Consider the following 26,875-nt stretch of genomic DNA (forward strand, 5'->3'; position numbering starts at 1 on the left):
TGGTAACCCCTCACAAAGCCAGAGGGACCCAAGTAAGCTCAGTCGTCTGGAGAGGGGTTGGGTAGGCTGCGTGCACAGGTCTGCGTGACTGGCTACACAAGGCTACAGGAGAGCCCTCCAAAACGGGCCGTGGAAATTGCACCCGGAGTTTCTGTTGGATCCTCAACGATGCCCTGTGTGAGCACGCGCAGAGAAACACGGCGATTCACAACTCCCAAACCTGTGCACCGAGCCCGGTTTCCCGGAGCCAAGCAGAGCTCGGCATAATCCCAAGCAATAAAAATTCTGCAGACCAAACTGGCTCTTGGCGACACAACGCCTCCCCCACCACTTTATCTTCCTCGAGATCGCACTAGTCTAACCCACTGGAACCAAGTGCGGAGATCTGCTGGTGATGAGCAAGTAGTAAGAAAATCCAGCTGACTTTCTCCAAGGTCTATCAGCTCTACCAACATGTCTGGAACAAAAAGCAACACACTCTGCCTGTTACTGGAATATCAGTATCTCAGCTCTGACTCCACACTGGGAGGAGATGGTCACTTTTCACAAGAGACACATTAGACCAACTACAACCCAATTCTTAAATAAAACCTTTCACCTGCCATCTATGAGTCTCATCTCTTCTCCCAATGCTGCAGAGAGAACAAATGAAGGCTTGGACTTAATGCTGGGATGTTTCTTGCTGACGTGATGTGTTTAGAGCACTCAAGACATGGATGCGGATTCTCGGACTCGAGCCTGGTGACGTCCTTTCCCAGAAAGGAAAGGCTCCCTCTGAGGATGAGCATCCTGCTCCGGTGCCTGGCATGACCCTTGGATTCCTGAAAAGGGCTTCGCTTTTTGGGGAGTCTTTGAATTACTGCAAATTTGTTTTCCATTCTGCAGGAAGTAGGAGGCATTTTAACAATGTTAATTGACTACTTTAAGGCAACTGTCACCCTGCACTACTTAAAAGTACATGAAGAAAAGGAAGGTCAGAGTCATCTTTTCACTACAGGTTTCTCATAATAACAGCCATCCCCTCCTTTGGTGGAGGGAAATGGCTACAGACAGCCCAGACTTAGACTGAATGTTAGGACAATGCAAGTCCATAAGGCTCTTGAGCCACTACACAGATAACCATGATTTAAATACCTACAAAGACAAGAAGCGAGAGAAGAGATGGTCCAACGGTTAGGACGCCAGGCTGGGATCATGTCCGTGCTCTGCCAGGCATGCTGGCAGGTGCACCTTGGGGAAGTCAGGCAGAGTCCCTGTACCGAGGCTCTGGAGCAAGCCCCCACCTGCCGGAGCCTGCAGGCAGAAGTTTGCCTCCCAGGTTGCTCTGGGCTTGTACCCGGAGCCTGCTCCCAGGGCTGCCAAAGACCAAAGGCTCAAGAGCAGACACAGAGGGACAAACCCTGGGCAGCTTCACAGGCAAGCTCCTGGGCTTGGAGCACACGAGGAGAGCTTGAACCCTCCAGGGCAGGAACCCACCACCGCAGCTGCACTGGCAAGCCCAAGCCTCTCTGCTCACAACCTGTAAAAGGCAGGCAGCAGGGCTGCCCTGAATCAGAGGATCCGAATCTGGGTGCCTCTCAGAGCCAAGGGCCTTGACCTGTTTTACCTTCACAAGCACTGCTCCGACGAAAGGGTGAGAGAAAGGCGGGAGCAGGAAGCAGGGGACACCAGGGTTTCTCAACCACACAACACGGTCTGCTAATCTTGAGCTCTACCCCTAAAAGTGAACCAGAGAATAAGTGCCATTCGCAGAATGAAAATAAACAGCTAAATGGAGCAAGATGCAGACACTTCTTCCACTCTGTTTTTAGAAGACCACCACATTGGTGATGCCTCCAATGCTACAGCGTGCCACTTGCCATGGCCACCAATAAATATGGATTACTGTGGTGAGGGAAGGCATATAACGACTGAAAAATATCCCAAGAAGTAAGTCTACATAAAAATGAGAAGAGGAGCAGATGGAGATGGAAGCATAGGAGCGAACATGCTAAGTCTCAGGATAACCAAACCCGACTGGAGCTTGAGCAAAGCCAAAAAAATTCATTAAGCAGTTTTATGTCTGAAAAACTGGAATGCATCTTTCTGTAAATTAAAGACAGATTGCAAAGAGAAGGACAGAGCTGGAAAGTTCCCTGCTCATCAAATTAAAAACAAGAGCCCTATTCATAAAAAAAGAGTTATGTGGTCAAGCCGCATTCTTTACTCAAACGTTTTACGTGCAACTTGGGGTGAGCGTTCGACTTGCAATTCACACAGAAACTATCAATTTGACGTGGGCTCCTCGAGCTCACGGGGTACATTCCTGGTGATATGCAAGCAGTCAGCACAGATAGAGGAGGCAGGGCAAATGCCCCCTTCCTTTCTGTACGACTGGTCACATGATTAGCAGCTGGAGTCAATTAACAAAATACCAGTGCAAGCTATTTTTTGCATTCCCCCATAGTTACATGACAACACATAAAACCCTCCTGTATTTCCAATACCCCAAGGCCCCGTGGCTCCGAACCTCCCCACCCCGCAACCCCTCAGCACTCTCCTCCGCGCACGGGCACATCCGAAGCGAGGGTGGAAGGATATCGCAGGGAGACGCGTGTCAGAGATCCCAGCAGCAGCCATTTTACTCCAACATATTTGAATGAAATCTGTTACGTGGGAACAAACGGGCAGGTGGGTCCCCTCGTTACATTATCCTACCCTGTTGCCTTTCTTTGGAAAGCAGCCGTCTGACTGGAAGGTAGGTCGGTACCACTTTAGGGATACAAATGTGCACAGACCTGCAGAACAAACAGTGCACTAAACCGCAGCTCCCCGACACAGCCCTCCCCCACCCTTTGTCTGTGTTTTCAGTGGATGTACCATATTTACTTGGATACAAGATGACCCTGGAAGATAAGACAGCCCCCAATAATTTGATTCTATATATGGAAAATTTATAAATGTATTATAATTTTCCAGGTACAGAATCTAATTATTGGAGCTCTGCTTTGAATTTCCCCCCTCCCATTGCTACACGAAGGGAAATAAATCTGAAGGAGGCCAGGTAACCCCCCTGCTGTCTCCCTCCTCCCCCCGTTTCCCCCGCTGCCCCTACCCACCCTACCCCACCTCACCACCACGGTCCCTGCTCTCCCTGAGCACCTGGAAGTGAGGGGCCAATTTGAAAACAGTAGCTTTGAAACAAGCATGCCTGTGGTACCTGCACATAGGCAAATAGCTATGGGTACCCTTAGACTTAATTAATCCAGAATTGATGCACTTTACCTTTTTTGAAACTGCTGCAAGGTTTAACACAGGTACCCCATAAACACACTTCGAAGCAGCACTTTTGTACTTTAAAAAAAAAAAAAATTGAGTTTCCAGGACCAAATCAGTTCCAAATTAAGCTCCAATTTTCAAGTGAGCAGAGCTGAATCATTCCAGTTTGTGTGACGCTACCACTGGCAAGTATCCTACCTCCTACACTCATCAGTCTGAGGCCTCAGCAGAGCCAACTGCTTCAAACCATGGTGACCCCGCAAAGCACTGCTCAGTATGTGCGTGTAGTGCAGATACCCAGCACCGCTGTTCTTGTCAAGAGTCCTGGGATCCTCCAAAAATGTATATGCAGATAAGGTGCAGAGCAGCCTGCTCTGGCTCTGCCTCATGGAGGGTGGGGCCACACTAATTGTTTGAGACGAGCTAAGAGAAAGGGATTCTGGGCGAACTGTTTAGAGTCCCATTTAGTGATGTTTGCCAAACAGTTAAGGCTAGTGAAGAAACAGGGATTTGGAAATGGGAAAGAAAGGCACAGGTCAGCTGTGGGAGTAAAGAGGAAGTCAATATGTAGTCCAAGTAGTGGCTCACCATGACTGGAAAAGAGTCAGCACTGAGGGAAACTGCACACAGTGGGCACTACCGTCTTACTCAGATGAGCTGCACTAACCTAGCCTCATGGTCGATTCCCATCAGCATGTTTGCCCCATATGGGCCATGTGTTTTATAGACATGCTCAGTGTCAGCTGCAAATAATCAACTTCATCACTGGTTTCCAATACTGAGCATATGCTGCTTTTGGCAGCAGTTTAATGATAGGCAATGTATTTAATGAGGTTTCCTTGTATGCAAATGTAAGATGAGGATCTTTTTCTCCCAGGCTGATTGGGGAGGGGGAAACCTTGTCCTATATTTGAGCAAATATGGTATTTGGTCTTTCGTAGCTAACTTGGCTGCCTTCGAGTGTGGAAACTTGCATGTTCTGTTACAAAGCTTGGCCACTCAAGCACCAATAACTAGGGTATGAAATAGTCACAGCATTACTAAATTACCAGTACAAAAATGAGACTGTGGAGTCAGCATCCCTCTGCACATAGTGAATAAAACATAGATCACATGAAAGAGGGAACAAAACATTGCAAAAAAAAAAATAAATAAAATCAAGACATTTCAGATTACTGCAACCATTCAATTCAGCTGCTGTTTTAAAGCAAACAGATGTGTTAGTATAGGATTCAATTGTCTCTCTGGCCAGAACACACTAGAATCTTAAGAAGTCGGGGGTTTTCTTTTCCAGTTAACTGATAGCTAATTTGATACTGTAGCATGAAGAACACAAATAACGAGAGCAACAAATAAATAATAAAATTGTTCTCATTCCCAAACTACCCACTCCCATTTCCCCAAATTCAGGTCCTAGATGACAATAGTTTTGCTAAGATATCACAGCATCAACAAACCTTCAACCTGCTTTACAGATACTCACCAGTATGGCTTCCAGCCAAACACAGCCCTTGTTTAATAAGCCACAAATATTTTGAAGGATAGCATCAGTTTCATTCTCTACTAACGTGAGGACCAGGCTGAGCTTCGTGCACTGCGTAAGACTATTCCTCTCCCATCTAAGCACTGCCCGAGGGGTAAACAGATCTGAAAAGTCACCAGCACCCCTCTACATATCACAAGAAAAGAAAAATATACCGTGCAAAAGTCATTCCAGAAATGGCTTGATCCAAAGGAGGACGGTCAACAATGTGCGTGTCCCAAAGGCAGAAATGTCCTGGCCTCTAAGCTCATGCAGTGGTGCACAGATACACGTCGGCTAAACTTGATGCTGAGGTCCCATTTGTAGAATTATACACTTTTGCCCAATAACTCCTTCCTTGAGGAATAGTGGGGGCAAAAAAGTCTAACCAGTGTTAAGGTTCAGCTTGATCAGCTTCTGAAGTAGATTACACACTGAGGTTGCCTGCGACAGCAGAGAACAGGGCTCCACCATCCAGAAGGTCCCCGCTGGTCCTATATTCCCCTTTATAAGCATCTCAGTATTTAGGTGCGCATACCTATGCCAAGCTCCAGGTACTCTTGTTCAAGTAATGACAACAGGCTTTTTGGTAGTTTGCCTTTTTGCTGCCATTAGTAGATAGTGCCTTTTTCCCCAGGGAGTGTACAGACATCATGTTACAGAGCAGCGGTCCCATGAGGTCACCTTCATTTCTGCCCATACTTTGGCATCACCAACGACTTGACAAAAATGTTTTGGCTCCAACTATTTTAATTCATCGCTAGGTGCAGAGTGAAGATGGTGCAAGAAACCTGGATCGTGGTTAGTGCAGAGCTCAGGTTTTGAGATCCCCACCCTCACTACAAAACATCTTCTCCTCAAGGCAATTCGATATATAATGATGCAGGAGAGTACAGCTCTATGTGGCAGAACAAAATCATTCCTCTGCCACCTATATGCTGTGGTCCCCCGGCTGGACGAGGGCTATCACATCAACTATTCATTGCATCCTATACTTGAAAGGAGACACCATCACACTGTTGTGTGCATCGTGCGTCTCCAGATGCATCGTCTCGCCACACAACAGCAGTGCACTCCAGCTTTTCTGTTTTAAATCAAATAGGTGAACATGGAACGGCTTCGCAGAGGCGTTCACAAGCGCCTGCATGTGAGCTGCTTGGTCGGTCCGGTACTGCCTCCTGCAGGCTCATCCAAACCAGCACCGTCCAAGGAAAACACGCCTAGCACAATCAGTACGGTTCTCGTGAGCAGACAGGAGACAGGCTGGATAAAGGGTGCGATGCTTCCCCCCACGTCATTTAAAAAGACTGTCGCCTTCCCCCTCTTTCTCTGAGCAAACAGTGGCCCTGCTATCAGGCTTCTGGCAGAGTCCGTGCTCCGACACAGGGATGGGAAAGCTGAAAAAAGCTAAGGGGACCCTCAGTGCCGGAAGGCAGCAGGCACCACAGAAGCTAACAAAGCCAGCCAAGGATCTGGTCTGCTGTGCATTTTCATGGCATTTTGGTTCCTGAAAATCTCTTTGCTCTTCACCATTTCCCTGCTTTGCAGGCACCTCCCCATGGAGCAAATAGTTTCACTGCACATTCCTCAAGGGCCTCTGTATGCTTTCCTGAAAAGCTGTTCTGTCACGTCCCATGGTAAACGTGCGTCAGTAAATCAGCCCAGATGCCTCCGATGCCAGTGAACATGAGGGCCTTTTCTATCTAGGATGTCCAGTGCCACAAAAACACCACGTAAAAGCCGGGAGACGACGGGTGGGAGACGGTCGCTTGCACACGGTGACTAACGCAAGGTCCTATCCGAAGCCCCTAATAACCATAACGGGGCTTATAATTCCACGTGCAGCCTTACCAGGGTGGGGTCCTGTGGCCATTACAGCAAAAGACAATTATCATCTAAATGAGGTTTTAGCACTCATTACTGTGCATTGCTGGAGTTTGAGTACCTCCACAGATAAAATGACAGTACTGTAACTTCCCAAGCAATAAGTGATTGTAATAAACTCAAACACTAATTACCCATTAACTTTTCTGTAGAAAAATACAGACAGGTCTCTTCAAACTACATTTTCTGTGTAAAAAGCCTTAAAGAGCTATTGAAAACAGCAAGAATTTTTATTCCCTTTGTCACCTTCAACTATAGGAAATAATATAGTTGTGACACAAATACAGAACTAACAGGGCCAACAATCTGCAAAGAGCTTGATGCAAGTAAGCCACAGGCTTGGGTCTAGCAATTCAGAGTGGGGGGCAGTACTTAAGACACAATGAACAAGCAGGTAGGATAACGTTAGAAACAGCTCACGTAGGGCTTTACTGGAGAGAAGTAAAGGCATTAACTATTACAGAGCTCTGACCACATCTCAACCATGCTGTCCACGGCACCAAGCTGACATTAATACCATGGAAACATCAATTAATAAAGTGGCCTTACAAATTCGTGTCCTGTCAGAAGCCCAGGGCGAGGAAGTGCCGAAACGGGCCAGGGTTACAGATGTGCAGGGACTGTGGTGGGGAGGGTGTACGAAGGGTGTCCTTGGGACAGTGGTTCTCAACCTTTTTTGGACGCGAGGCTCCCCCTTCAGAAATCTTGAGAGTTGAGCAGCACCCCGTTTACAAAGGGAACGCATGGACTGCAGCGCTTACCTCCCTGCAGAGGGGCCTGGCCAGGTGGGGACGGGCATGGTCCAGGCAGGGACAAGCCTCTGCCTGAGTTTACCTGCTTAGTTCATCTGCTTATCTCCTAACACTTCACTTATGTTGTCACACCCCACAGCACCCTCCCAGAGATCTGGCAATGCCCCAGGTGAGAAGGCCTGCCCTCGGAGTGCAGTGTGGGGATGAAGCGTCAGCAGAGACTCCCTCCCCTGCCCGAGGGGCCTCTCCCCAAAGGACTGCCCGACTGATACGAATGCTGGTCACTTTGGACTGCTTTCCTCTGCTTTGTGCTGCTGCTTTTCCTATACCTGTAAACAAAGCTGTGCTGTACAGATTATGCCCCGGTGCCCGTCATGGGCGTCCTCCTACCATAGCTCAAATAACTCTAAAAGCACTAACAGTTCATTAATATAATTGAAAAGGCCCTGTTACAAAAGGTATGGGACCACACACTCCAGCCACGTATCACACGGTGAGGCAGAACCTGGAAGGTTGCCTTCTGCTCCAGACACCTGAGCTAGCATGACAGATCTGCCCAGCCTTGCTCCTGGTGGGGGCCATGCAGGACCTATTCTCACTGTGCTACACACTCCCTATATCAGCCTGATGGTCCAAACCAGGGGACAGCTGGGAAGGCCGTAGGAGGTACGTGCAGGCAGGCAGGGATGAATATGCTTCCCTACAGCAGGGCCACGACGGGGGCGAGGGCAGCAGTGCCCCTCTGCGGGCCGCGCAGGCACCGCTCAGACACCGGGGGGGGGGAAGGTCACAAGGGGCAGGCGATGCCACCACCACCACCTTGTGCTACCGCTGCCCCGCGACCAGCCACGCACCCCCTCCCCCCATCCAGCTGCCAGGGGTACACTTATTAAAAAAGGTTGAAAACCCCTGGTCTCAATACTGGAGTGATGCAAGCAGGTGGGCACTTTATTTTGAACATAACCAGCATTTTTAGGATTATGTCCATCAGTTATTAAAAATAACCCACCCTTTTCCTGATATTCTCTATTACCTCCTGGACCACTATCCAAAAGTATAGCTGCTTTCTCTAGTGCTCATAAACCCCCAGGGCTTTTCTATTCTGCTCTGATGCAGATCAGAGGAAGAAAGCACCAGTGCCACTGGAAGATTCTGCAACCTTTGGCAAGTTTGGAAACGCATGTATTGCTAGCACCTTGCTTGCATAATGGTAGGTAAAAGTGAAGAATTAATCCTTAATATACCTTGCAGGTCTCTTGCTCCCAGTATGCGGTGCTCCAAACACACATTCATGGACTTGTACAACATGGGACTCAACAGACACCAGGTTCAGCATGGCTTACTGCTTTCAGCAAAAGATCAGGAGGAAATTACCATGGGCAGTTATAGCTGCTGTATACACCTGAACAGCTCCCATGGGAGCCAGTCTAATGCAACAGATACTACTCAAGTAGGTATTCAGGAGGTGTCTATTTTCATCTCTGCAGAAGGTTTTACAGGATTTGGGCATGTGCCATGCTTTTGCCTACACCTAGTCAGCTGCAAGCAAGGTCCTGACAATCTGCACGGCGGCATGGGGTGGAAGTCTGCTTTCAGAACAGCACAGGCCCCCGGAGCCAGAAGGAATCGCTGCCTGCAGTGCAGTCACCGGTGTAAACAGGAGAGGGAGTGCTCATGCCATGAGAATGCTGCGCAGGGCGAGAATCAAGTATCCTTTGCATGAGACACAAATTACCGTATGAAAATGAACAACCTACATCGAAAAATGACTCTTTTGGAGACAACTAGTACACATTTAGTTGATCTCATAACAACCCCGCCATCTGTCTTCAGCAGCTCTCGGAGACGGTCAAATGAAGATTCCCTGTGAAAAGGAAGGAAAAAGGCCTCTCTCAAATACATAAATAAATGAATGAATAAAACAAAGCTATGACCACTGATCCTGACAACCCAGAAAATGAGGGACGTTCACACACAGACATTTTAAATTTCAATAAATACATTCTGAATGTAGCAAAAATACGTTGTCTGCTCCTAGCCCTGCAAACGTGTGATGCTTTCATCTTGGAGTACAGCAAAACATGACTACAGGACAAAGGAATTGCCAGACCAGATGAAGCCAGGGGCTCATCACGATCAGGATCCTGTCCAAGGGTACCTGCACCAGATATTTCAGGGAAAGGTGCAGGAAAAGAGTTTGTCCCGTCCAATTTGTTCCTCTAGCCTCTAACTGTTCTGAAGTTTCCAAATCTCATGAAATCTGGCTAAATCCTTGGCCTCATTGCCATAATATACCACTGAGTCACACAAGTATTATCATTTCAAAAGAGTATTTCTTTTTATTAGTTTAAAATATACTGCCTTTCCCATTCATCAAACTGCTCCTCCCCTTATCACACTATGAAAAGGGGAGAAGGAAAGAGCTCAGTCCATCGTTCTGTTTTTCTGTCATGTCCCTTTATCCATCTCGTCCCCGAGGAAAACAGCCCCACACTTTTCCACCTGTCCTAAGATGAAACGTTTCTAATCGTTCTCTTTTTAAAATACAGCGGCTGAACACGTGAAGCCTGTGATGGCAAATACTGTAAACAGTATTACAATTTATATACACGTACATTTGTATGGTGGCAAAGATGGTAGCAACCAAGTTAGTTGAACAGATGTTTCCATTTGAGTTGTACTTTTATATCTCCATAACTTTCTGAAGCATTCACTTTTCAGGCCAGAATTTTCCAGGGCACAATTTTGCTATGCAAAGAGTGGTACAGGAGAAATAAAAGTGGCAAAGCCTTGTTTGTGCCCTAAATAATGTTTGACAGAAGGGCAAGGACCCTGTTTCAGTCTTTGCCTGCAAAACCTTTTCTGCATGTGGTGCAGATAATCCATCAGTTCATCAGTGCCTAGCACCAAGTGAACCTCATCTGTTTAGGGTCTCTGGGTACCAGCGCAATTCAAATGATAGCATCATTTGGAGGTGGTATGGCTTTTGGATTATGCATGAGACTAAGGATTTGGAAGCCTAGATTCTACTCCCGTTTCAGCCGCTGACTTGCTACGACTCCTGGCGAGTTGCTTCCCCCCTTGTTGCCTCCTTTCTCCCTGCCCCCACATTGCCTGTCCTATATAACTATACCCTACACTGTCGAGGTACAGAAAAATTGCCCAGGATACAGAACAATCATTTGAGACTCAGCTTGCCTGTCTGTAGCCCATCTAGTACAATGGGACCCTGATCCTGGGAGGCGTCTCGGCCCTAACACAACGAAGCAGTAGAGTTCTACCCAGAGGCGGTAACTGCAAACCCAGCAGTTGATGGCTGTAGAAAGCACCGCAGTATAAAAGTGTACTTACTACAGCAGGATCTTGAAAGCCTGTGCCCAGTGCTGTGTAACCAGTCATGCAGTAGGAAACTCAAACTGGAATGCCAGTTATTGAGGCCAAGGATGCAGGACAAGTGCTCGCTTCCCACACGAGCGAAAACGAGACCACGGTGTATAGAAATCCATAAGCTGTCGGGCTAGGATGTCTTCCACCAAGTTTCTCCAGAGCGGGCCTTTACAGCCGAGATGGCCTTGAGGTTCATTTCCAGAGCTTTATGATGGGGAACGCCATAAGACCTTCCCCACCCTCCTTCATTTGGTGCAAGAGGGCACTGCTGTTATAAAGGGAATCTGGACAGCAGGTGACTCGTAACCAGACTGTAAGAACTCTGGAGGCGGCAAGAAAGATTTACATAAAAGATTATAAATACTATTGGGATAAATTTGCAATATAGTTTCCATTTGAAACGACATCTTTTTGCCATTAACAGACCCTATAAACTCTCAAAAGGAAATTGTCCCATAACTTATGCTCGAACACATAAAAACGTGCAAATATCACATGATTATACATGAATCAAACGGAAATGGCAGCTTGGAGATAAGAGCCCATGGAATCAGAAACATGTCAAGAAACCAAGAGCTGTTTAAGTGCTACCTGCTATGCCCCATAGCAGGTTTCAGAGGCAGTGCATACAGACACAATACTACGCCCTGGTTAGAGCACGCACATCGGTTATTTTGCGATGTATGATTCAACACGGTGGTTTTCAACCTGCAGTCCACGGACCCCTGGGGGGCTGCAGACTATGTCCAAGGAGTCCGCGAAAGATGACTAGGATCAGTCATAAGTAGTTGAATACCCACACTCACAATTTAAAGGGGTCTGGCACCTCCATATGAAATGTCCAAAAGGGTCTGCACCTCCATTCAAAAAGTTGGGGGGGGTCCACAAATGAAAAAAAGGTTGAAAACCACAGCTTTAACATCTTGTTTATGCCTCACAACATGCTTGTTTTCAACTTGTGAACCCTGCTACTGTTTTCCAGTCCTTGATCCTCACCTTTGAATGCTTAAAAAAATACATTTACAAAAAATAAAAATAAAGGAAGTGAGTTGGGCTTGTAAATGTTCCTCAAGTTAAAGTTAAGATCCTTACAGATATTTCCATGACAGCTGGACAGGCAAGATTTTATTGCGTTAGTATTAACAGGATTGTAGTTCTGAACCATCACCACTTTAAATATAAATTAATTACGTGTAATAAATTCTCTGGTTACAAAACCAACAGGAAGTGTGCTCATTTCAAAGGAAAAATAACTGTGATACTACAAAAGCCTTTATTCTAAGCGGTCCACACCCCCAGAGAAACTCTGAACTCAGAAAATACTCCATAAAATCCCAGAGAATGCAAAAGATTGGAACCAGCCTCTCCCAGAGGTTATTAGAAACAGCAGTGAAGGCAAAACAACTATTTTTTTTTGGAAGCGTTTTTAACAAAATATTTTAAAATATGGAAAAATAAAACTTCTGATGTGACGCATCATTCCCCAAAAAGTTAATTTTTCACCACTGATCTTAATTAAAAATGCTGAGTTATGCAACAAAATAAGCTTCATGAAGCCGCCTGTTTTGTTTCACTGAGACGAGACCTGTGGCTCTTTCAAACACTATTTCATGAAACCTGGTCCAGGAGGAGGATCTCCCAGCCTTAGTGCAGAGAGCAGGATAAGTGCGTACAAGTGTAACATTTAAATGGACCTAACCAGGGTCGACCTACATGCCCAACTCCTCCAGGCATTCTCAGGGTTTTAATCAGCCAAAAAATAGCGTGCCACTCAGGAGGTGAACACCCTTTGATTGAGAAAGGGTTTAGCCCACCGTTCCCAGCTCTCTCTCCCCCCTTCCCACCCCATCACACTTCCTCATTAGCTTGTACAACGCTGTCCAAGGGAGCTAACTGCAGGGGTGCAGGTTCCTTGGCTAACGACCGCCCCATGCCCTGGCTGTACCATCCCGCGTGCCAGCGTCTCCCTACTCTGGCTTTAGCCATGCTCCTGGTCCACTCCATCAGCTACCTCTGCATGCAGGCCTTCTCTCCATTATCCCTCCCTCCATGACCAACTCCCCCTCCTGTACAGAGGAAGCGTGTCCCTTCGTTTTGTATTTCCTGGTTCCCAGAGGTTTACATTTGGGGTGCCCACAGTGTGCAATTTCTCCACTTTAGCTACTCTGCCCTAGCTTCCCCACTCCCATTTCTGTAACGCCTACTGCAAAACAGCCTGGCTCCTTGAGAGCTGGCACATGCCACTCACGTAACCCCAGAGCTACAAAACAGCTTTGCTTTGGATCAGTGAAATGTAACTTTTGTAAATGCTCCTATTATGGCTGTGCTAATAATGGTACATGATTACGTTAACCTAATACAGCATGGATATTTGTTCTTTATCTGTGTCTGAGGGCCCAGTTCTGCCATCGTATATGTATTTGCAACTCCAAGGGAAGTCACTAACAGCTGCATTTGGGTCTAAGTCTGTACAAGTCAAGCATTGAGCATAACTACAGGATACTTTCTGTGGCATTTGAGAATACAGAAACATCGGCAGGAACTGAGAAAGGAGACTGTTCAGGTGACAACCGGAATAACCTGTTGAATATGCCTTTACTTGACACGTAGGAAGTTTAAAGCACCCAGGTCCTGAACCTGAAAGAAGACCTGGGAGTCAGAAACAAAAAGGCTCTAGCGAGTCAAACACATGGTCAAACAAACAGAGGAAACTCTTTATCAGGAAACAGAGAACAATATGAGCTTAACAACATTTTTTTAAAAATAGTAGGAATTAAGACTAGCCTCTGGGACCTGGATTACAACCACAAGTGTTATGCACTTTCCTGATATACAGGACAGACGCATTATAAAATATTCCCAGTGAATTATCCCAATCTGTAACTCTAATAGGACTATTTTTACATTAATCTCCTTCCCAGTGGCTGCAGTTTGGGTTTAAAAGTACAGCAGATATAGCAGAACTATTTCTACAAATACGCTGGCAGGTTAACCGGCATCAGTAAATCTCCTGAAGTCAGACCTTAGAACAAAATCAGACTGAAAAAAGGAAATCCGTGTTGTTGGACCAGAGTGAAGGCCCTCAGCCACAGATTTCCAACACTAAGGAGTTTTTTTGCTAGCGAGCCTGGGGATTTTTTTTTTTTTTAATGTAACTCTCACAAGGAGGACGGATTGGATGGAAATGAAATGAAGCCAGCCCAGCAAGCGCTCATTTGGAGAAGGCAGGCAAAGCTAGTGACCTTTGGCAATAAAGGAAGAAAAAAGAAAAAGCAATGCTGTTATACAGGAGTTCTGCTCAGAATTTGTAGGCTTCAGGTAAAGTGATTATGCCAATAGTCTCATAAGAAAACTAAAAGAATTAAAATAAACTGTTCAAGATCCTAAATTGGAAACAGAGCCTGTATGAAAGCTTTAACATTACAAATACATTTTAAAATAAGAGCTGGCTTCCCTTCACTTTATACAAACTTTCATTTCACACTCCTAGTCTTGTCTTTAAGAGCTGATTATACCAAAAACATACCCAAGTCAGAGTACTTGCTTTGTGCTCCCTGCAACCATTTCAGATAAGGATTTAAGAATTAACAAGTCACATTACTGAGAGGGAGGTGACAGGAAAGGGAGGGAAAAAGTCCAATTTCAGTTCAAACCATGTTCTTACAAGATAGAAAACAGGTTTGCACATGACTTGGATTTGTACTCTCCAGATACAAAAAGCAGCCTCTGTAGCTGTAAAAACTACCTTCCTTAGAAAACACAATATTCACTCCAACTCGCAGAGCATCCCCTTCTGGCTAATCCTGATAACGACATGGCTCCAGAAAGCCATCGTCTCCCACAAGAGACGAAAACAAACGCTACCAAAAGGTATTGGGGAAAGATTTAGAGTAAAAATGGTTCTTTGGGGCAACACAGGCTGTCATAAGGACACGTGCAACATCACATATCTGTATTTGTCAGAGCGCACAGCGCCATATTGTCAGACCACCTCGTTTCCCAGCGAGCCTCACAACAAAGCAGGAGCTCATCTTCCGTCCAGCGTACCAGAGACCACGGTACCAGGCAATCTTTGAAGCCAACCCTAATGACAGTCAGTCAGAGCTAGTGTGCCTTTTTTATATTACATCCCTCCTAAAACTTGTGGTTTCATAATACACTGAACTGGTTAACCCCCAAACTATGCTCTCCCTTGCTGTCCTTTGACAAAACAGTCGTATTGTTAACATTATCTGTGAAAAATGCAACGACATGTCTTATAGTAAGTACTGCGACCCAGACGTGGAAAGCTTCCACCCAAACACGAGCCCATCCTTGCTGTGCTTTCCGAACCGTTGCCCTTGGATTGCAGACTCTAACGTGTACAAAGGCTATGGCCTTACCTGGAGCATACGCTCGTCCAGATTTAAGGTGGCTAACGCATTGCTCGGTGCTCAACGACAGCCCTGCCACTGCTGTGGTGTCAGCGCCTGGCACTGCCTGGCTCCCTCATTTGCACAGCTTCTAATTGCAGCCCCCAACTCATTAGAAACCTTGGAAGTGAAGGGAGATAGTTGTACATAGCTGTAAACCTAACTCCTGTCACTTCCACGGGTTCTGAAACCAGCTCGTTGACCGCTGTTCCCCCCTCACTGTTTGGGACACCATTAAAAGGGCGTATAATTAAGTTAAAAAGTTGACAGTGGGGCTGGAAGAGGCTATGTCCTTAAGGGGGTTAGGGACTTCAATCGGAGCTGATTAAAGTGTAGCAATAGGCAAAGAGACTGGACAGGCACGGTGTTATGCAGTTCAGCAAAATATGCCCTTTTCCAGGCTGCGTGCAAGTGGAGTGCATTGCACCATCTATCATTCATAGCAACCAGAAGCCGTTGTCAAAGGACGCCGGCGCTGCCCCAGCATACCTCCTGTTCCCATGGAGCCACCCGAGATGGGCCTTTTGCAAACTGATACTGGGGGGGGGCATTCCCGTCAGAAAATAACTGTCATTTTGTTATAAGTCAACAAGAGGAAAAGCTAAAATAAAATCCTAACGGCGAGACGGACTCTCACTTCACCCCCAGAGCAGAGAATAGCTGTCAGTCAGGTGGGGGCAATGGGAGAGCGCGCTTGTGTTTGTGCCCTTCCACTAAGTAACAAAGAGACAAAGGCTCCTCTGTGCCTCTCTCGGAAAGGAGGGAGAGACGCCCAAGAGCCCCGGAGACTGCAAACACCAGAGTCCCACTCCTCGCCTGCAAACTTCACCCCTCCTCCCAGAGGGGAAATATAAAGTACAGGTCAGCCCAGAGAGCCCCCGCGCTTTGCATCCCGTCCACATAAGTAAATAGCCTGCTCACAGCAGCAGAGTAATTACAGATAATTAGTGTTTATCTTATGCAGTGACCTATGTTAATGAGGCTAAGATAGTTGTTCTTACTGGCCAGCCGAAAGCAGCTAGCTTTAGCAATCCAACGAGTACAGCTTGGTTGAAGGCAGGGCAGATTTACACCTAGCCTGGTTAACACATCGGTCTTGAAGGCACTTTCCTTCCTTCACTAATACTGCACATGCAACAGAATTAATACCGCCTCATAGCAAAAAGCAAAATATTGCACAACAGCCTCTTCTGTCTGCAAAGTGAAAGACTACCTGGATGGATAATAAAGCTGACTTTTTCTTAAAGTTTCACTACTCACCTCAAACATTTTCTCTGATATTTCCAATTTAGGCAGACTGGTGAAACACTTACGCAGAGGTGAGTATAAAGGATTTACTTGCCAAAAGAAATGTCCACTCAAGATTAATTTTGTCTGTTTACCTAATAAAAGGACACTCAAAGGGAGCTCATTTTGTGTTCACCCAACCACTGCATATTCGTTTTAGTGAAGACTAAAAATCTTAATTATTCATGTACAGAAACAAAGACATACAGAAAATGCTATACAGGGTCCCACCTGTGGGCCACTGACATGCACATGCAAAAAACTCTGCATCAGACAGTGGGAGATGATGCCAGCACCTCAACTAGACATCACTCTAGTCTTTAGTATTTCAAGAGTAAATGAAGCCTGAAGCATAAGGCTGCTGCCCCTTCAAGATCCACAAGCACCAACTACTATCACTCTATATGTTCTTGTTACCCATATAAACAGTCAAGCCTTCTTTTACTTTGGCTAATTTTGGGGCGTTGAAGCCGCCAGTCAGTCGCAAAGGCATTATTCTGTGGCTCTAAGACGGGCTAGTTAAATCCCGGGCGCTCTACCATGCAAAGCTAAACTCCACGTGGTGCCCCATGGGGAGTCTTTGCCACGTCGGACACACCAACTGTAGGATCAGGCAGCAGCAGAGGGTGCGATTCTTTGGCGCTCGGTCACGGGGAGGGAAGAGCTGTCTCCAGCAGCCGGGCAGTCTGGTGTGGGATGGAGGGAAGAGGCAGAAAAGGCTTTCTACAAGTTACCCAAGACAGCTGGCTTCGTGATTAATACAGACCAGAATTATGTGGAAGCCTTCGGTAATTCCAGTTCGGATAGGTACAACAATTACTTCGGTAAAGCAGGAAAATCAGTAAAACTTTAAAGCGAAGAGGAAGTTTCCACTAACACAAAATTCTCCAAAACTGGAAATGTTTTTTGTTTTTGTTTTTTGGCTTGGCTTCATTTCGGGGGTTTTTAAAAGTCTGTTTTCATACCAGCTCTTGTTGGCATATTAGGGCTTCTGCCTTGAGAATGGAAGTAGTTTTCTATATAAACACACCAGTATAAACTACAGCTAAGAATGAACACTAGGAATGTCCTTAAATGGCTCAATTTTGGTTTTGTTTCTCGAGTTGATTAGGACTGTTTACAGGGACATGGCAGTATCTAACATGCTGCCAAGGTGGGCCACAAAAGAATGAGGATTCTTTTCCACTGGTGTTTGTTTAAAGAGAATGATATTTATATCCTAGAAACAAGTTTAAATCAATGTTCAGTTGACTGCTTTGTCAAAGAAAAAGTTAAACAAGCGATATAGTTCCAGAAGGGATCGCTGAGAGGTGGGGGCTGGTCACAGTGACAAACTGGCATCATCACTCTGGGAAGAAAGAAAGGAAATAGAAGAGGACCCCGGACGGGCGGTGCATGGGAAGCAGACTCCAGAAGCTCCCACAGCTGCTTGCTTTCGGGCTGCAGTCTCGTCTCCAAGCAGGTACACATGTCACACTGTAAACAGCACTCGGTTCGGCAGTAGAACCCGGATCATCCGTGTCCACGTAGCTCCCATCCACCTCGCTCAGAGAAGGCTGCCAAATCAAATCCAAGCCACTCAGCTCTTCTGCGGCAGCAGCTTCAACTCCAGAGGTGCTGTTTCTCCGATCGACTAGAGTTCATCAGCACTCCTGCACAGCTGCTTGATGTGGTTATCTGGACACCCCTGGTTTGTTCACAAACCCGCACCTTCACAAGCGGGTACAGACCCCGACCCTGCAAAGGATCTGGATCTGCTGTGTTACTTTACAGAGGTGTCTAGCGAGGCAGGGACAGGCACTACCACACAATACCACCAAGCTTGTCTATAGCTTTTTTTCAGGAAGCAGTACCCTTCCCCAGACAGGCACAGGAAAGAGAAATGACCTGCCCAAGGACAGAGAGCAGATCAACGGCTTCCCCAGGAGTCGGGTAAGTCTCCCACGTTCCAGTCCCAAGCCGTGGCTACTATGCAACACTGCCTCACTTGGCTGCAGGAACCTCACGTTTTATGCTGCCACAGTCCTATTCCCTTCATTGCACAGGTCTATTCCAGGAACTTGTTTTAAAGATTTTGGTGTACTCTACCTCTGATTGGCATTCATAAATATTCTTAAGGCCCTTTTATAATCATTCATTTAAGCATGCTCTGCTTTCAATCATTACCAGATTTCTAGGAAGCAAAAAAACAAAACTATGCAAAAGTTACTTGCTTTTATATTCCATGACTCCCACATTCAAACAACCGACAGACTTGGAAACTTTGAGGCACCCGAATAAAATGTAATTGTACCTTACATATCACTTGACACACACGCTTTCAAAATCCGCTACAAAAGGAGATGTAAGTTATTGAGGGAAGATACCTAGGTACCTACGTTTCTACTCCACGGCCCCGCTGAAGCAGGGATCTCTTTGCTAAGGTAAGATGCGGTACATGGTATAAATTACACAAGCCAGTGAGGTAAATAATATGGAGAATACACTAAAGAGGTGAGCAATAAAACCAATGAGAGAGGGCGATTAGGAGGCACAGACAAGGGAGAAAAGGAGGGCTGAAATAAGATTAAGGATGAGACGAAAAGGCAACGAGGTGGACAGATTCAGGCAGGCTACTCCAAGCAGCAGGGAAGCCTCTTGCATTTACTGTTGTCGGAGCTGCCGTGACAGTTCTCTCCTTTCACGAACCGTGGCTGGACGGACCTGGAGAGTGTCTCCACTAATGTTGCTCCAAAGCCGTCTCCAGACCTTTTCACCCTGGGGAAGATTTGTACTTGCCTGCGGGAATCTGGGTTGTACATTAACATGCAAAATAAAAGGGCAGTTGTGCTACCAAGAGGCAGGGGGTAGAGACAGACAACCATCCGGCTCTCCTTCCCGAGTCAAGAATCTAGTTTTAAACATCTGCTGAGGACCTCTTCCCAAGTGTTGTGAGAGGCAGGCTAAAGGGCAGGATCCCAAGAGTACGGGTCTGAGACATGAGCCTCCTACTTGAGGGCAAAGTTGTAAGGAGCCTACTTCCACTGCCCCCAAACTCGCTGAGAAGGTGCAGCCTGTGCTTCCGCGGGAGCTAGGACAAAGAGCAGAATACCTCGATTAGTACGCAGGACATCTCGGGAGCCACAGAGAGAGCAGCGTCACAATCACCAGACCTGGGACCACTTACTGAGTGATGACCCACCCTTGCCTTGAGGAACCACACTGCTTTCTGCCAGGTCTGAGCTTTCATCCCCAGAAGAGGCAGAACTCTCTGCAGCGCACGTCTAGAGAGGTAGTAAAAGAAAACCTCTGCTTCCTTCACTTAGATATACGGGTCCTCTTCCTGAGACCGAGACTATTTTGTGCAGATTAGGTACTTCAAGGAGTCAGAAAAATTAACCAACACCATCAGATGAACAAGCTTAAATAAAGAAAGGTCATTTAGAAGGATAAATGTTCAGCTTTAGAAAGAGCACTTTTAAATAAAAGGTTTTGAAAGGAAATATATGGAGACAAGACATTTTTATGTAGCTTAGGAATTCATGTAGCTTAGGAATTCATGTTGAAGATGAAGAAAATGAAGACGAGTATCCAAAACACAAAGACACAAGCAAACATCGCAGTGCTCCTGGCCAAAACAGAAGGGATTTTGAAGGTGAGATTCAGCAAAGTCAGAGGAAAGATCTCTTGAGAGAGAAGATCATGCTCTCAACCACAGTAGAAACCCACCCTCAAAACACCATCAGACACTGCCATTTCTGGGTGTTCCTCTTTTGTAGATGAGCATTTGCCTCCAAGATAGGCCTTTCCTATGCTTTGTCAGGTCTTAAGAATGCTGGGTCTTCAAAAACTGTCAAAAAGGTGTGCCAAAGAATATAAGTGCTCTATACAAAAAAATGAAAAAGGAGGAAAGAGAGATCTAAGCAAAGGTCTTTAGATTTTTGCATCCCTGCTATGTGAACAAGCTACCAGGAATAATCTCCATCCAGCACAGTGTCGTCCCCAGGCTTTCCGAACAGGATACGCCTGGCTACCGCTGAACGTTCATTACTGTCAGCATCAGGAGAGAGGTCTGATCGTCACACTCTAGGCATGACATTTGTTTAACGTTTTAAGACCAAAATCTTCAAAAGCATCAGGGAATAAAATCCGTGCCAGGCAGCTCAGGAAAAATGGGCAAAAGTCTGTTTATATAGAAAATAGCTTTAACTCTCAACAGGAAACTCATATAAAGTCAAACAGCTTTTAGCACAGAGAAAGATTTCTATTCTCCAGAATTCCCAGCAAAAATATACCCCAAGTAGAAAATGATTTGAGACCATCTTCAACAGAATGCAAGAATTAAACCTTGAAGTCCTGCAGCGCTGCTGCTCTCCCCCAGAAGAGAAACGGCTTTCCTACCTTGGGCCATTTAGGATTGAGAAGTCGTGCTTTGATTGCATCATCGAGCGCCTTGTCATACTGCTGGATTTTCATGTACGCTGCAGACCGGTTACTGTAGAGGATGCAGTTCTGAGGATCGACTCCCAGGGCCTCGTTGTACAGCATGATAGCTGTGTGAAAGTCGCCATCGTGGCAGGCCTGGTTGCTCTGGCGAACCTTCTCAACAAATTCAGCCTTGCTCAACATGGGGCTGTCCGGGCTTCTTCCTCCAAAAGGTTTTGAGCCAAAGAAAGGGATCTGTAAACAGAAAAAGTTATTAACCTCAGGGCCTGACTATTACTCACTTTTTATTAATTATATTCCAATTTTAACAGCAGTATAAACTGCACAATACAAGTTAAAACTATCACTACTATAGCAATCGGAAATTAGCACACAATAAAAGCCTTTTCCCAATTTTTAAAGTTTATTGCTTATTTAATTGATCAAGTTTTAACATGCTTTTACCAGATGTGGCAAGAAAAAGGCCACGCTAGCCTTTCTGCAGGCAGCATGAGCGGTAAGCAATGTTCTCTGGACTTCCAGAAAACTTAGCTTCCTCCTCCAAGCACAAGAGCTAAACCCTCCTTGTAACTTGCTGCACTCCACAATGTGCTCATCCCGCTTGTATTTAAATACAGCTACACCACGGGACTCTGGAGACGATGCTGGCAATAGCAGCCCCTTGCACCTTGTTGGATACAGACACTGGTCTGACTTATTGCTTTTGCCCTATGTGCTAAGGCTGGGAGGGGCTTTGATCTTTTGATTCTAGCATGTCAAGCTCATTTAATCTAGTCACCTACAAGAGATGAACAGGCGGGAGAAGTGAATGTAGGAGCAAGGGCATGCATGGGACTCAGGAAATCACTGAGTCTGCTAGAGGCGACAAAGAGAACAATTACACGTGCCTATCTGAATCTGTGCAAGGACTTACAACATCTGCTGTCCAACCTCTCAACATGAACGAGTGCACGCCAGCAAAATATGGACTGGTGCTAAGAGAAGTCTACATAGGGCTGCCCAACTCACGCCTGGCGACCGCTCCCCTCCCCATTGATCCAGCTGTGCTGCTGCTGCTGGGTCTCCAGGCTCCTCACCTGTTCTCCAGCTTCTGCCTCCTGCCCCTACCCCCGAGGCTGAAAGACCTGTGCCGCATGCAGCCCCCAGCCATTCAGAAGCTGGACAGTCCTGATCTAGCTGAGGGTGGCCACATGGCAGGGAGGCAGAGCACATGTTCATCAGCAAGCCAGTAGTAATCTTGGATGCTTTTTTGAAAAATATGCAAGTCCGCTGGCATGGTGAAGGTGTGACACGGGAGGGAACAGAAGCAAACCTGCACCAGCCCTGTGCAGAGTCCATCAGCTGAAAACCTGGAGTGCAAAGCAAGCAGTTCCCAACTCCAGACTGACACGGCGATAACTCCCCAAGCACCCTTGTTTTTAGGAGACGTTCTGAAAGTCCAGAGCAGCTGACAGACCAACCTTGCTAATTGTTAACAAGTATAAAATAAAATGAAAGCATAGTTTCATCTCTTTACTGTCCCAAAAACTGCAAAACAAAATATCGATCGCTCCTCATCCCACAAAGCAGTCCACAGCATTTGCCCCCGAGGGAATCTTCAAATCCCATCATTAAAAGAGTAAAGAGAAGCATTTTTAGGCTTTGGCAGATAGGTAGGTATTAGCAAAACAGATTAACAAACTCTGGTATGGACATGGATGGATTATTTTCTGTATGGTAGCATTAGCTGCATTTAATCGAAATACTGACTGCCTGGGGCTGCTGCTATGGAGACAGATCCAAAGTCACAGAACGGCAGGTACAAGACAATGAGAATACTTGGTTTCCTTCCACCTCCCCCAATTCACCCTCAGCAGACTTTGGTTTCTTTTTTGGCTTGTTTTGATTTATTTTTTTTAAATAATTCACAGTTTGTCCCAAAATCTTGTTCTGCCTGGGACAAAATTAGGTGTCAGAATCTGATCTGCTTTTTACTGAGGTCCAAGTCATCATTAACACCACTATAAATCCGTGGGGAAATGGAACACGTCTACTAACGAGGGCTTGCCTACAGACAGGACCCCCGAAGTAAGCAACTCCTTTGGGAAGGCTCAGCGAGGGGGTTCTGAAGCAGCAGAATTCAGATGAATGGGAGAAGCTGTGGTTTGGCTGCAGGTATTGCCTGTTAGCCAATAACCCAGCCCCCAGGACAGGAAAGCAACACTGGACTGAATTTTAAGACAAAAACCATGACAAAAGTCACACGCATTGTGAAAGACAACCACCCATTACTTGCAGAGCAAAGAAGTCCTCACATGAGACTAAGTCCATCAGAGCTGCTTTACAGGTCGGAGTTAGCCAGGAGGGCGGCTGGGCAGAGGCTCGGCGTTCCAACCTCCAAGTACCATACCAGGTGGCACACTTAGCCGTGTGCCCAAATGGGAACCTTCACCCCCCAGGCTGAGATTCAACCGTTACTAACCCCAAAACAGCAGCAGTTTCCTCCTCTGCCATCCACAGGGCACTACACTCATCTCCCGGTCTGTGCCAGCCAGGGAAGCATTACTGCATGGGGAGACTGTAAACCCCAGTGAGCAGATCTCAATTTCATCAACGCCCTAAACATCACTTAGGACTGGCCCCTTGCACGACCCAGAAAATTGTCAGGATTGCTATTCGCACACCTAACAGAAGGCTCCCGGTTCCACAAACAGCTCTTAAAACACCCCCTTCACCGGACCGTGTTCCTTGACATAGAAGATTTCTTGAGTCCATAGAGCAGCTTCTGTCTGAAATACCCACCAGCAGTTCCTTTCCAAGTGCTTTAAACAGTGCTCACTTCCCATGCCCTGCAGATCCAGACACAAGGAACCCTCCCACTCAAACCCACACTGAATGAGAGAACTTTGACTGGGATAATTGCTACCAGCTGAGTAGAAGGGCTGCAGCTTGCCATTAGAGAATATCACATGCGGCAGCTCTGGAAAAAGGAAGTAAGACCAATATTACTGCTGAAAACCTTTCTAGTGTTAGCAAAACGTGAAATAAGCAGACTCAGAGACCTGGAGAAATGCTTGAAGACCCAAAATCCAATCTAGATTTTACTGCTTGTATTTGTCTGCACATCAGTCTAATTTTTTTGTGGTTTCTCTTCCAACACCACTGAGTCACTGTTGCCTTTCCTAAAAATTGATGTCACCAGCTTATAGCTCCCAAACAATCTAAAACTCTTGTTGTATAGCCTTCAAGCCTAACTGCTCTCAGGTATTGAACATAAGCAGAAAACAAAAATCCCATGCTGAAATAATGGCAATGACATACAAAACTACGCAACTTCAAGACTGCTGCAAAACTCAAGATCTATGTCCCTTGTAGAACGGCAGAACGGCTATCTTATTGCTGAAGCATATGACTAGGAAGGAGACCCAAGTCCAACTCTAACAAATTAAGTAATAAAGGCGATATTCTATAAAGCGGTATACTGCTCAGCCACATACCTTGCAAGAGTGCTGAAAGGCATAATATTTAGAAAGAGCTTTGATCCCTCAGTGGAAAGCAGCAAAGTATAATAGGCCTAGTATGAGAAATCATTCCCTATAAATATCTGTTCAGACAGAGCTTGACTTTTTCTGAGACGGAACAAAAGGGAACGTGGGTCCAGAAGCCAAGACACGGGCTCTGTTCCTAGATCTATCATTAACTCTGGAAGACTGGACAGGTCACTTATCTTCAACAGGTCTCAGTGGCTGGGCCTGCATTCAATAGCTTTCTCCACATTGCTCGCCATGCTGCTACGACCAGTGCACTTACAGGATGTTTGAAAATTAAGAAAGCTACCATAGGCAGGCCACCAGGCTTCAGTAAGTCCATCCAAGAGGGTGGCTAAAATGCTGGCAGCCTGTCTACACCAGGATCTCCAGCTGTGACACCTCACCAAGAAACAGCACAACCCAGAACTATTTTGAAGCCAGCTACAGAAAGTTTCCCCATGGAGAAAAATGAGTATTGTGTCAGGAATGGGGCTGATGCTCTAATAAATACTTTGCTGGAAGAAGTCTGCTTGGTCTCTAATTTTCACCATCTTTGATCCCAGAGAAAGCAGAACACAAGTGAAATAAGTGAAATAATATAGTCTCTACTTGTTCTCCCTTTTATATTCATAAAAAGCACCATACGGGCAGTAAGACATAATGCCTCTATTAGTAGCGTTACAACTTCTAATGTACACAGCTCTGTACCATAGATCCGTGGCAGCACAGCCCCATCAATACATCCATATTAGACCTACCTTCAGGATACAGGCCGCTAAGTCAAATGTTCTTCCTTGGAGCTGCATTGGACAAGTCTTCCACCATTGTGCGTGCCCTGTAAGATCCCACGCTGTGCCCATTACCCTGTTTGTCACTAATGCAGATCTTAACAGCTATGCCTCATACAGGATTTGCTGGAAAATGTCATTTATCAACTCATACAGGATTTGGTTGGGGTTGGATGTGGTACTGGTGGGACCAGGCATAAGACCCAGCCCTCCTCATTATCTGCAGCCACAAAAGAAGAACGTGTGATATGTATGTGCAGCACTCTGCTTTAAACTTAAGTCAAGGTCCTGCAACTGGTCCCAAGTTGTGGACTCAAACCCACAGACAGACCTATTGACTTCAGCGGGGCTCTGTGCCTGGATCTGTTACAAGAGAGACGTGTGAATACTGTGCATATACAGCTAAGACATGTTTCCTGCCACTTCCGCTGCATCACAGTGTCCTCAGCTCATCAGGCCACCCATGCCATCCAGCCCTGGGGTGGGGGCAGGCAGAGGAAGCCAGAGGAGGGATGGGAAGCCTGGGGGCTTGAACAGCAGCAACTGGAGAGCAAAGGGGAGAGCAGCACCTGGACTGGGAGCCCGGAGGCTGCATGTGGCCTGTGGGCCACTGGTTGTACAGCCTGGCTGTATGGGACAAAGTAACTCTTAAATTGTACCCAGAATGGCAGTACTCCAAGGGGAGCACACAGCCTTCCCATGCCTTTGATTTGCTATCCTGTCTCACCCATTGCTCTGTCCTGCATAAATCCCTAACTCTGCCAAACAAAAGGAAAAAATACACTAAGAATACAAATGTTACTTCAATCCCCCAGATCTGATTAATCCTGCAAGGACACAAGTGGCTCTCCCCAACACCCACAAGTCCTCCTGGTCTGCAGCGCAAGGAGAGCCTTACTCATATTAACAAGCCACTCGATACTTCCTTTATGGCGGTCAAACATGTCCCATTACAATCGCTGTTTGCCGGAGTCTCAGTTTAACAAGACCTTTAGTCCAGCAGGACTTGTCTCCTCCACCTTCCCATGTCAGTTCATTCAGCTGCAGTGAACTGGTCCCAGACAAAGAGACTTCTCTCGAGCCCTTCATCTGGCAGTCTCTGCCCTTTGCTCAACAGGTTCTCTCCTCCCTGTGAAGAGAGGGAAGTTCGTCCAATATTCGTCACGGAAGCTAAGTCTGATAAAGACATGAGCTGCTGTCTTTCCTCCTCCGGTACACAGATCGTCAGGTCTAGCATATACAAAATGTGTCAGCCGCTGCAGCTGGTGCATCAGACATCTCTCCCTCACCCTCCTCCCTTCACTTTACAATTCTCCATTTCCCTTTCCCCAGGCTTGTAACCTGCTGAGCCTTCCTTTAAATCTGGCAAGAAAACTTAGCCCTAGTGCTGTGCTCATTTGTTCAGTCATGAGCATGCATGCCAGGCCAGGCCAACCTGGGAGCTACAAGATGAACCAATATGGCATTCTAGCATTAGCAAGCTTTGCATCCCTGGAATGCCTCATGTGTTTTTGAAGATCCCAAAAAACAGGACATTACCACTCCTATACACAAACACTGGACTTGGCTAAAGAAAAAAAGAGGTTTTTTAAGCAATGAAATGCAGGGAAGTCACAAGTGAACACGGGCCCACTCAGGGCGGATGTTCAGC

At 46.3% G+C, this 26,875-nt stretch overlaps 1 protein-coding gene across 1 annotated transcript in view; it reads right to left on the bottom strand.

The window, feature by feature from the left end:
- The window catches only part of TTC28 (tetratricopeptide repeat domain 28), a 252,570-nt gene that overhangs the window by 212,621 nt on the left and 13,074 nt on the right, over positions 1 to 26,875 (bottom strand). Inside the window, exon 2 of the mRNA XM_025199735.1 lies at positions 20,883 to 21,161. Within this exon, the coding sequence (XP_025055520.1) occupies positions 20,883 to 21,161 (279 nt within the window). The remainder of the gene's footprint in view (positions 1 to 20,882; positions 21,162 to 26,875) is intronic.

This window comes from Alligator sinensis, unplaced genomic scaffold, assembly GCF_000455745.1.
Source record: "Alligator sinensis unplaced genomic scaffold, ASM45574v1 scaffold628_2, whole genome shotgun sequence".
NCBI classification, from domain to species: domain Eukaryota; kingdom Metazoa; phylum Chordata; order Crocodylia; family Alligatoridae; genus Alligator; species Alligator sinensis.